This window comes from Symphalangus syndactylus, chromosome 8, assembly GCF_028878055.3.
Source record: "Symphalangus syndactylus isolate Jambi chromosome 8, NHGRI_mSymSyn1-v2.1_pri, whole genome shotgun sequence".
Lineage (NCBI taxonomy): Eukaryota > Metazoa > Chordata > Mammalia > Primates > Hylobatidae > Symphalangus > Symphalangus syndactylus.
The window spans coordinates 135,739,030-135,751,651 of NC_072430.2; the positions used below are offsets into that span (position 1 = coordinate 135,739,030).

A 12,622-nucleotide genomic window follows, 5' to 3' on the forward strand; every position below is an offset into this window, starting at 1 on the left:
CTATAATCCCAGGTACTCATGAGACTGAGGCAGGAGAATCGCTTGAACCCAGGAGGCGGAGGCTGCAGTGAGCTGAGATCGTACCACTGCACTCCAGCCTGGGCAACCAAGCAACACTCTGTCTCAAAACCTAAAAATAAACAAAATTATTTGGTAACTGTCAGAGGTGCAGCACTGCTCCTCGGTTATCTCAACACCTTGGAGACCTTGGGCAAGATGGAGAAGAGAAAAAGCAAGTTTAATTAAACCAAAGAATAGAAAATCTGCTGTCTAAATTCCCCACCTAAAATCTGTCGTTGAGCTCTGTTAAAACTGCAAATAAAACTTTGACTTGCTTGTTTGTATAAACTAGCTATTTAATCTTTATAAAAGAAATACCCAAGATCCATATTTTAAATCTCAGTTCAGTTTGTTCATGCTTTTACCACAAAATAGGACCTCTGACTGTATGTGTGAGGGTGTGCATATATGAATGCTTTGCCAGTGATGAAACAATTCTGTATTTGTTGTTGCAGGATGCAGTACGGAATTCTGTATGTCATACAGCAACCGTTATAGCAAACTCTTTTATGCACTGTGGGACAACCAGTGACCAGTTTCTTAGGTAAATATGCTTGTTGATTTCCACTTTGGTTCAAAATCTTTTTTTTTTTTTTGAGGCCGTCTTACTCTGTGGCCCAGGCCAGAGGGCAGTGACGTGATCTCGGCTCACTGCAACTTCCATCTCCTGGGTTCAAGCGATTCTCCCGCCTTAGCCTCCCAAGTAGCTGGGATTACAGGCGCACGCCACTATGCCCGCCTAATTTTTGTATTTTTAATAGAGACAGGCTTTTGCCATGTTGGCCAGGCTGGTCTTGAACTCCCGACTTCAGGTGATCCACCCACCTCAGTCTCCCAAAGTGCTGGGATTACAGACGTGAGCCACCGCACCCGGCCTAAAATCGTTTTTAACAGACACTGTTAACGTTGTTGTAGAGATGTTGAGGACTTTCCTTGTTAACCAGTCCTTAATTCTAAATTATATTTTTGCTATTTTATGTATTTTTTGTTGTGTATTTCTACTTGTTTTAAGGTAAAATTAATTCGTTTTATTACTTGGCTTGATGATAGGCTCTCCGAAGGAAATATATTAAGCTCTAAAATTTTACATAATTTTGTTTTCATTTATAGTAGAATTACCTATCGTGCATTTTAAAAATCCTTAAAATACTAAGAACCACTTAAGAGTTAAAATAGAATCAGTAGTAACTTGAGATCCACAAAGTAATTTGGAAGGGTTCAAGGTAAAATTTTAATGCTTTTAACCTTAGTGTTAAAAAGCTTTAAGGAATTCATTTGTTTTAATACTAATTAAAATATATCATCTTTTTTTACAGAGATAACTTGGAATGGTTGGCCAGAGCCACTAACTGGGCAAAATTCACTGCTACAGCCAGTTTGGGTGTAATTCATAAGGTAATATATATTGGTCAGTGTATACAGGCATCAGAAAAGAAGTAATTTTTCTGGGGTTAAGAAAAAATAAAAGTTTATTATAATTCATTAACAAGTACACTTTGTTAAGTCAGGTAAGTCATTTTGTAGAGAAGGCTAAAGTAAATAATACTAAAGTATTTATATGTGTGTTTGTTTTTAATAAAAAGTGGAAATTTGTTTCTATGAAGACGTATAAGCCATTGAAAGGATAAATTGAAATGTTATTTGCACAGTCTGAGATGGATTTGGGCAAATGTTATAAAACAAAGGGAAAAAATTGAAGCATTTGTGATTTTTTTTTTCTAACCAGAGTGTAACTGGGTCTCTTAAAGGCTTGTCCTCTTGTTTGAGTGATACAGTTATATGAGAGAGAGCCCCACTACCTCCTTCTCTCTTAGCAAGGGAACATTCTGGGGAAAAGGCAGTAATCATAGAAAACATTGTCTTTTTTCTTACTTTCTCTTTTTGACATCTTTGTCATGACTTACCTTTACAGGGTCATGAAAAAGAAGCATTACAGTTAATGGCAACATACCTTCCCAAGGATACTTCTCCAGGATCAGCCTATCAGGAAGGTGGAGGTCTCTATGCACTAGGTCTTATTCATGCCAATCATGGTGGTGATATAATTGACTATCTGCTTAATCAGCTTAAGAACGCCAGCAATGATGTAAGTATTAAAATGGAAAACTAAATTTCCAAAACTCAAGAATCCAGGATAACATATTTGCCAAATTATTTTAGTGACTGGAGATTTTGTAGAATTTGGGAATACCCAAAACAACTGTTATCTTGGATTTTTTTTTAAGGTAATTTCATTTCCTTGATAAGCTAAAATTGTGTTTCTCGCTCCTTTAAACCCTGCGTGTATTTGTAAAACATGTTGTATTCCCACACTTTCATCTTAAAATGTTACAACTACAAGCGACCTTAGTTATCATCTAGTCTAGGCCCTAACATTTTACTGGAAATTAAAGCCTAAAGAAATTGCAGTCTCAGAAGTTAGAATCCTTGCTTGTTTGATCTTTGATAATTGTTTAAAATGTAAATCTTTTGAAAAGGCTAAGTAGCCCTGTTCTTATTTTAAGGAACCTTAAAATGTAATTTTAGACTAACTTCTATATTGGAGTGAGGGCCATCAGGAGAGTAGTTAAGTGAGCCAGGAAACCTTGCCCTCATGCATAAGTGAAAAGATTGAAGCCAATAGGATGATCTGTCTCAATTAATAAGCCCCTTAACCACAAATCGTGTGTGCAAGTACACACATTTTTACCTTGTTTCCCCTGGTCTCAGGTAAAAACTTTCTTATCAGATAGGGTTTATGGTTACAAAAAAAAAAAAAAAGCAATAGACTGCATCAAAAACCATTTCTAACTAACTTGAATAAGAAGTTTATTGGAAATAGCTTATCTAATTAATAGAAAGGCTGTCATGAACTAGTTCTCACAAAGGTTAAAGAGCCAGAGCAACACCACAGATGCTAGATAACAGGAACTAATGAAATAGCCTTTTCAGGACCCTAACTTCAGGATGAATGAACTTGAAACATTTTTGGCCATTGGGTTATTCCACTTAAGAAAGATAAAAATTCCAAAGAAGGAGCATTGTATTGCTATGGCTTGGGTCACACTTTGGCTGGGGGAAGGTGGGAGATTCTTAAATGACAGTCCCACCAAGACCCTAACCATTGGGGGGGAGTATTACCAAAGGAATGTTGGGATGCTGTCACCAATAGAAGGATGCTGTGCATTCAGAAATGACAGATGACCACTAAAGTTTCCTCTTTCAAATGTATATATTTCAGAGGTACTCTGATGTCATTTTCAACCACTTTCTTCACAACCATGTTCCATCAGATACCTTTTTCTCCTCTGTCTTTGGCCTCTCACTCTGTACTGCCTCCTTTCCCTCAACCCATGAACATATTCAGGTCTCATCTATCCTAAACAAAATTCTTTTCTTGACATCTCCCTCTTAGTTGTTAAGTCTTTTTCCTCCCCTTCTCATGTAAACCTACTGAAAGAGAGTTGTCCTCTAAGCCCACTTTGTTTTCTCACATTCATTTCTCAACTCACTATTTTTAATTTATTATGATTATTTTTTGAGACAATTTCTTGCTGTGTTACCCAGCTAGAGTGCAGTGGCACGATCATGGCTCACTGCAGCTTCAGCTTCCTGGGCTCAAGCCATTTTCCCACCTCAGCCTCCCGAGTAGCTGGGATCACAGGCATGCACCACCACGCCCAGCTAATTTATGTTTATTTTTTTTGTACAGACCGAGTCTCCCTATGTTGCCCAGGCTGGTCTCAAACTTCTGGGCTCAAGTGATCTTCCCATGTCAGCCTCCTAAAGTGCTGGGATTACAAGCATGAGCCACCAATCCAGCCTCAGCTCACTATTTTTTGGCATCAGCAAATATCATTCTATTAAAAATGAAATTGCTGGGCTGGACACGGTGGCTCACACCTGTAATCCCAGAACTTTGGGAGGCCAAGGTGGGTGGATCACCTGAGGTCAGGAGTTCCAGACCAGCCTGGCCAACATGGTGAAACCCCATCTCTACTAAAAATACAAAAATTAGGTGGGCGTGGCAGCAGCCACGTGTAATCCTAGCTATTCGAGAGGCTAAGGCAGGAGAATCACTTGAACCGAGGAGGCGGAGGTTGCAGTGAGCCCAGATCGCGCCATTGCACTCCAGCCTAGGTGACAAGAGCGAAACTACGTCTCAAACAAAAACTGAAATTGCTAAGTTTATCACTGACCTTTTGATTATCACATCCTTTGATCATTCTTACTGAGCCAGCCTCTGCATATTTAATGTGAAACTATATTTTGAAATTAGAAAACTTGTATGTTAAGTACAGTGTACCAAATCAGTGGAATCTATGTTTTTTCCTTAGATCGTTAGACACGGTGGCAGTCTGGGCCTTGGTTTGGCAGCCATGGGAACTGCACGTCAAGATGTTTATGATTTGCTAAAAACAAACCTTTATCAGGATGATGCAGTGACAGGTAAACATTTCTTCCTAAAGCTAACAAACTTAAGTATTAATTAATGTAAATGTAATTACATTAGTTTCTACCTATATTTTGTAGCCTCTTAAAATTCCGATGGATTTCTCTACTTGAAGAGGAAGTGAATTTTGTTCCATTTGTCAAAGTTATCTTTTAAAACAAGTTTTGTAATATATAGGCTTTCTAAAATGATATATCCTGTGTATCCACTTGCATAACTGACTTTTGCAAATAGGAATTCATTAGAGTGACCTACTTACTCCATACTGCTTGGCGATAATGTAGAAAAAATGTTATCTAAATGTCCCCTTTGAAATCACTGTAGGATTTGATGGTACATTCTGTCAAGGTTTAAAAGGAAAACAACCCTAAATGTATGAATGTGCAAACCCTAAATGTATGAATGTGCTTCCACATAAAGTATCCTTTTTACCAGATGGTTTAAAAAAAATGCTGTCAGAAGCTAATGGTTTTTCTGATAGTTTATGCAAAAAAAGTGCTACTTTCAGTTGGATGTTTTATTGACTTTAAAAACATAACTCTTTGTTAACATTTTACTCATTACTTGCTAGGGGAAGCAGCTGGCCTGGCCCTAGGTTTGGTTATGTTGGGCTCTAAAAATGCTCAGGCTATTGAGGACATGGTTGGTTATGCACAAGAAACTCAACATGAGAAGATTCTGCGTGGTCTTGCAGTTGGCATTGCTTTAGTAATGTATGGGAGGATGGAAGAGGCTGATGCTCTCATTGAATCTCTCTGTCGTGACAAGGTGAGATCACATACATCTCTCACTGCCCATTTATCTCCAGCATGTAAAAAACACTTAACTTCACTGGAAATTAACTCTGTTCCCATCAGAACATGTAGGTACATTTATTCATAAAACTTCTGGCAATGTATATGAAGCCTAATAGAATTTAAGAAAGAAAAGCACTGATTAGAAAAGGTACATGGGAGTAATTTGAGGATTTTAAATTTTGCCATAGCTTCAGATTGGTGATACTTATAAGCAGATTCAGCATAGTTCTTTAGGAATTCACGAGCTGATTTCTTTTAGAAATAATATTTTTGGGCCAGGTGCAGTGAGTGGCTCACACCTGTAATCCTAGCATTTTGGGAGGCCGAGGCAGGTGGATCACTTGAGGTCAGGAGTTCAAAACCAGCCTGGCCAACATGGTGAAACCCTGTCTCTATTAAACATAGAAAAAAAATCAGCCAGGCATGGTGGCGGGCACCTGTAATCCCAGCTACTTGGGAGGCTGAGGCATGAGAATCACTTGAGCCTGGGAGACAGAGATTACAGTGAGCAGGGATTGAACCACTGCGCTCCAGCCTGGGTGACAGAGCGAGACTCCATCTCAAAAAAAAAAAGAAATAATATTTTTGGAATGATTTGATAGTCATTTAATAAGATACAAAGTTTACTTCATTTTTCTTTTATCAGAAAACAGTACCCATCTCTATACTTGTTTATTTGGGTGAGGATTTTTTTCTGTTGCCTTTTGTTTTGTTTTTATAATGGTGTTGTATACGGTGGGTAGTTAGTGGCAGGTAATACTGTCCTCTATAATCATAAGAACCACTGCTATAATTTATTGATAAAATTATTAATTAATTTGTTCAGTTATCAGGCTCCATCTTTCTTCCACTCAGCACTCAGTACCCAGGAATTTAAATAAGGTAAAAATGTAGAATTAGAAGCCAGCTTCCTCGCTTGATTGATAAAAGGAAGTGGACTGCCATAGGCGTGGCTGTTGCTGTTGACTTGACTTTATACTTCCTAAAAAGTATGAAGCAGGGCAGGCATATTGCATAGCATATTGGGAATTAAGAGCAGCTACCTCCTTCTGTATTTATGTGTTTTATTGCCCCATTTATTTCAAAAACTACCAACCACAAAAGAGTTATTGAGCTCATCATTTCCTCCCTGAGACCAGCTTACTTGGTGGATGCCACTATGCCTGTTAGACTGTAGAAGTTACTGTTTGAAATAAGTTGATGATTAATGTTAAATTATTTTTCTTAGGACCCAATTCTTCGAAGGTCTGGAATGTATACTGTAGCCATGGCTTATTGTGGCTCTGGTAACAACAAAGCAATTCGACGCCTGCTACATGTTGCTGTAAGTACTCTGACCTTTCTTGGGAATGGGGTGGACGGAAAAGCTTGCAGATGGACAATAAGTGCCTAGGTGACTCCAGCATCCACAGCGCATGGCCATCACCGGTGGTCTTAGGTTGCAATTCTCATTTACTGGACCCAACAGGCCATAACCTAGCACTAGATTCACTTAGCTTTTCAGAAGGATATGGGACGGGATAACAGTCCGATATAAATGGAAGTCCTTAAAGCCATTCAGGTGCAACTTCTAAAATCCTACTGCAAGGAGCACCCTCATTTGTAAGGGATAAGACCTTGTGAGTATATGTGGCCACCCTAGGATAAAGAAATCCAGTGAAGAACAGGAACCATTTATTTCTTTTTACAGCCAGTAAAGTTAGCTTCCACATACCCCTAATGGGTGCAGTGGCTCATGCCTGTAATCCCAGCTACTCTGGAAAGTGAAGTGGACAGTGAGCTATAGTTATGCCACCACACTCTAGCCTGTGTGACAGGGCAAGACCCTATCTCAAAAAAACAAACAACCCCCCACCCCTACACCCCAGGACCCCTAAGGAACATGATCTATTACAAGAGATGCACTGCACAGGAAAGCCAATGCCCATGTTTTCCAAAAGGCTTTCTCCATTCATAGTTCTCCTAATCCAAATGTAGTTATCAGCAATAAGTAATATTGCCTGGTCACAAAGTGGACATTCCACATGTCTTAATAGGTTTTTATCATCATGGTGCTGGGAAAAGGTAAACCAAGGGTACCTTTCTATGCAGAAAGACTTAGAACTATTGTTAACTCCTTTTTCCCGGAGATGATATTTTCCACAGTATTTATTAGTAATTAATAAATAATTTTTTTAGCAGTGCAGTATGTTCTAAGTGTTCATATTTTGCAAAAGCTATAATGCAGCTGAAATAGTCTTTTTTCTTTTTAGCAACTTCAAGACAGGGTTTTGCTCTATCACCCAGGCTGGAGTGCAGTAGCACAATCACAGCTCATTGCAGCCTCAAACTACTGGGCTCAAGTGATCCTCCTCCTACCTCAGCTTCCCATGTGGCTAGAACTACAAGCACACACCACCGTGCCTGCCTAATTTTCTAACTTTTTGTGGAGACAGGGTCTCACTGTGTTGCCTAGGCAGATCTCGAACTCCTGGGCTCAAGCAATCCTCCTGTTTTGGCCTCTCAAATGTGCTGGGATTACAGGTGTGAGCCACTGTGTCTGGCCGGTTGAAATAGTCTGAAGAAGTAGCCCTGGGGCCGGGCATGGTGGCATACACCTGTAATCCCAGGACTTTGGGAGGCAGTGGTGGGCGGATCACCTGAGGTCAGGAGTTTAAGACTAGCCTGTCCAACATGGTGAAACCCCATCTCCACAAAAAAATAGAAAAATTAGCTGGGCATGGTGGCACACGCCTGTAGTCCCAGCTACTTGGGAGCCTGGGGCAGGAGAAACACTTGAACCCGGGAGGCAGAGGTTGCAGTGAGCCAAGATTGTGCCACTGCACTCCAGCCTGGGCAACAAGAGTGAGACTCTGTCTCAAAAAAAAAAAAGAGAGAGAGAGAGAAGTAACCCTGAATCTTAAACTTTATCAAGCTGTGAAGACTTCTAAGCCCCTGAATTGAAATTTTTCAATAACTTTTTCTAAATTGGGGACAGAAATTTATTCTTCAAAAATACATGTGGCCAAGTGCAGTGGCTTATGCCTGTAATCCCAGCACTTTGTGCCAAGGTAGGAGGATCTCCTGAGCCCCAGAAGTTTGAGACCAGACTGGGTAACACCTGGCTCTGTAAAAATAAAAATACGTGTGTCTGTTTTTTGAATGTAGTATATGTTTACAGGTGTGCAACATAATGTTTTGATATACCTATCAATAGTGAGGTATACACTCACTATTGAATGATGCTGACCTCTCATATCAGTTTGGTCTAGTGATAGACTACATGGTATAATATAATGTTAAACTTTTCCCCCTAGGTAAGTGATGTTAATGATGATGTCAGGAGGGCAGCAGTAGAATCACTTGGGTTCATTCTATTCAGGTAATAACTTAAACTTCTTATTCTATTTATATTTCATTTTTTTTGGAAATGTAGTAGTCACTACTGAAACTACCAAACTGTAGTTAGTCAACTAAACAAAAACTAAATACCTGAGGAGTATATCTGGGTTCAGAGTGAGGACCATTTAATAGCAAGATTAGTACTGTTCATCTGAAAAAGAACAAAGTATATCATGGGATTCTGAGAACCTCTTTGAGAAGTAGTTAAATGATTTAATTATTTCTGTTCATGTTTTGGTAGCATTCTGCTTATTCATTTAACTTTTTAAATCCAAATAACACATCCATTACTCCTCTTCTTGTATATTGGTAGTTCAAGTGGATATTATCTCTTACACGGGTTTGTAAAGTTTTTGGAGGTCTTTAATGAAAGTGAAAGGTAATAGGTTTTGTTTAAATGCCAGAGTGAAAATTTTTAAAGATTATCTTTTACTTGTAGTCATGGAGATGTCCTTGGCAGTATGATATAGTTGTGTTTGAAAAGTCATACTCTTGGCCGGGCGTGGTAGCTCACGCCTGTAATCCCAGCACTTTGGGAGGCCGAGGAAGGCGGATCATGAGGTCAGGAGTTCAAGATCATCTTGACTAACACAGTGAAACCCTGTCTCTACTAAAAATACAAAAAAATTAGCCAGGCGTGGTGGCACGCGCCTGTAATCTCGGGAGGCTGAGGCAGGAGAATCACTTGAACCCGGGAGGCAGAAGGTGCAGTGAGCCGAGAACGTGCCACTGCACTCCAGCCTGGGTGACAGAGTGAGAGTCCCTCTCAAAAAAAAAAAAAAGTCACACTCTAAACCCATCTGCCTGGGTTGACTCCTGACTCAGCTTCTTACCAGCTGAATGACTTTCAGCAAGTTGCTCAACCTCTTTGCGCCTCAGTTTCCTCATCTTTAAAATGAGTGTAATCATAATACCCATCTGAGAAGATGTTTTTGACAAGTGAATTAATATATCTGCAATGCCCTTAGAGCAGTGTCTGGCACTAGTAAGCACTAAGTGTGTATTAATAATGGTAATTGTAGTAGTTGCAGTTGTGGCGTTGGTGGTAATATTAATAGATGTAATAGTAGTTCTTCCAGTAGTTCATTACTGTCTACTTAGATTCAATCTCAGACATCAGTGTTTCTCTTGGCTAAGATACAAGCATACCTTGTTTTACTGCACTTTGCTTTATTAAGCTTTGCAGATACTGCATTTGTTTAAAAATTGAAGGTTTGTGACAACCCTGCATCAAGCAAGTCTATCAAAACCATTTTTCTAACAATGTGTGCTCATTTCATTTCTCTGTGTCACATTTTGGTAATCCTCACAATATTCCAGACTTTTTCGTTATTATTATATCTGTTATGGTAATCTGTCATCAGTGATTTTTGATGTTACCATTGTAGTTGTTTTGGGACACCACGAACCACACCCATATAAAACAGCAAACTCAGTCAATAAATGTGTGTTCCGACTGCTCCACACACCAGTCATTCCTCCATCTCTCTCCCTCTCCTTGGGACTCCCTATTCCCTGAGACACAACAATATTGAAGTTAGGCCAATTAATAACCCTACAGTGGCCTCTGAGTGCTTAAGTGAAAGAGAGAGTCCCACATTTCTCACTTTAAATCAAAAACTAGAAATGATAAAGCTTAGTGAGGAAGACATGTCAAAAGCCAAGATAGGCCAAAGGTAGGCCTCTTGCATCACAGATAGCCAAGTTGTGAATGCAAAGAAAAAGTTCTTGGAGAAAATTAACAGTGCTACTCCAGTGGACACGCAAATGACAAGAAAGTGCAACAGCCTTATTGCTGATAAGGAAAAAAGTTGTAGTGCTCTGGAGAGAAGATCAAAGCAGTCACAACCTTCCCTTAAGCCAAAGCCCAATACAGAGCAAGACCTTAACTCTTCAGTTCTGGAAAGGCTGAGAGAGGTGAGGAAGCTGCAGAGGAAAAGTTTGAAGCTAGCAGAGAGCTTGGTTCATGAAGTTTGAGGAAAGAAACCGTCTCCATAACAGGGAGGTGCAAGGAGAGGCAACAAGTGCTGATGCAAAAGCTGCAGCAAGTTACCCAGAAGATCTAGCTAAGATCATTGATGAAGGTGGCTATACTAAACAACAGATTTTCCATGTAGACAGAGTAGCCTTCTATTTGAAGAAGATGCCATCTAGGACTTTCACAGCTAGAGAGGAGAAGTCAGTTCCTGGTTTCACAGCTTCAGAGGACAGGATGTTCTTGTCAGAAGCTAGTGCAGTGGGTGACTTTAAGTTGAAGCCAATGCTCATGTATCATTCTGAAAATGCTAGGGCCGTTAATTATGCTAAAGCTATTCTACCTGTTCTATAAATGAAACAACAAAGCCTGGATGATAGCATGTATTAGGGTTCCCTAGAGGGACAGAATTAATAGGATATATATATATGGGAGTTAATATTAAGTATTAACTCACAAGGTCCCACAGTAGGCTGTCTGCAAGCTTAAGGAGCAAGGAGAGCCAGTTTGAGTCTCAAAACTGAAGAACTTGGAGTCCAGTGTTTGAAGGCAGGAAGCATCTAGCACAGGAGAAGGATGTAGGCTGGGAGGCTAGTCCAGTCTCTCCTTTTCACTTTTTTCTGCCTGCTTTATATTCCCTGAGATCTGATTGGATTATGCCCACTCAGATTAAGGGTGGATCTGCCTTCCCCAGCCCACTGACTCATAATGTTAATCTCCTTTGGCAACACCCTCACAGACACATCCAGGATCAATACTTTTCATCCTTCAATCCAGTCAAGTTGACACTCAGTATTAACCATCACACAGCACATCTGTTTATGTGGTATGCTAAATATTTGAAGCCCACTGTTGAGACCTGCTGGTCAGAAAAAAGATTATTTTCAAAATATTACTGCTCATGGACAATGCACTTGGTCCCCCATGGGTTCTGATGGAGTTGTACAAGGACATTAATGTTATTTTTATGCCTGCTAACACAACATCCATTCTGCAGCCCATGGATCAAGGAGTAATTTTTACTTTCAGGTTATATTATTTAAGTCATTTCTTAAGACTATAGCTGCCATAGGCTGGGTGTCGTGGCTCACGCCTGTAATCCCAGCACTTTGGGAAGCCAACGTGGCAGATCACCCAAGGTCAGGAGTTCAAGACCAGCCTGGCTAACATGGTGAAACCCTGTCTCCGGTGAAACCTCATCTCTACTAAAAATACAAAAATTAGCTGGACGTGGTGGCAGGTTCCTGTAATCCCAGCTACTCAGGAGGCTGAGGCAGGAAAATTGCTTGAACCTGGGAGGCAGAGGTTGCAGTGAGCTGAGAACACACCATTGCTCTCCATCCTGGGCGACAAAACAAGACTCCGTCTCAAAAAAATAAATAATAAATAAAAAAGACTAGCTGCCATAAAAAGTGATTCCTCCGTTGGCTCTGGGCAAAGTAAATTGAATACCTTCTGGAAAGGAGTCACCATTCCAGATGCCATAAGAACATTCATGATTCACAGGAGGAAGTCAAAATATCAACATTAGCAGCAGTCTAGAAGAAGTTGATTCCATCCCTCATGGATAACTTTGAGGGGTTCAAGGCTTTAGTGGAAGAAGGAATTGCAGAATTGGTGAAAATAACAAGAGAACTAGAATTAGAAATGGAGTCTGAAGATGTGACTGAATTGCCGCAGTCTCATGATAAAACATCAATGGCTGAGGAGTTGTTTCTAGGCATGAGCAAAGAAGGTAGTTTCTTGAGATGGAATCTACTCCTGAAGATGCTGTCAACATTGTTGAAATGTTAGGTATAGGAAAAAATAAAAAAGAAGTAATCACTTGCCAGGTCTGACCTGCAGACCCTGGCCAAGCGATAGATGAAAGAAGTTCTCAGACATGGATATCCAGTGAAGGAGTGGGCTAGGGGGCTGCTGGCACTAGAGCTGAAGAGAGTTAGCCTCCATGATAAGCCAGAGATGCTCGTGTTTATT

At 40.1% G+C, this 12,622-nt stretch overlaps 1 protein-coding gene across 2 annotated transcripts in view; it reads left to right on the plus strand.

The window, feature by feature from the left end:
* The window catches only part of PSMD1 (proteasome 26S subunit, non-ATPase 1), a 113,609-nt gene that overhangs the window by 22,165 nt on the left and 78,822 nt on the right, over positions 1-12,622 (plus strand). For both annotated transcript variants that reach the window (XM_055290947.2, XM_055290948.2), the window contains exons 10-16: positions 516-604; positions 1,377-1,455; positions 1,973-2,146; positions 4,377-4,488; positions 5,064-5,260; positions 6,518-6,613; positions 8,586-8,650. In XM_055290947.2, the coding sequence (XP_055146922.1) occupies positions 516-604; positions 1,377-1,455; positions 1,973-2,146; positions 4,377-4,488; positions 5,064-5,260; positions 6,518-6,613; positions 8,586-8,650 (812 nt within the window). The remainder of the gene's footprint in view (positions 1-515; positions 605-1,376; positions 1,456-1,972; positions 2,147-4,376; positions 4,489-5,063; positions 5,261-6,517; positions 6,614-8,585; positions 8,651-12,622) is intronic.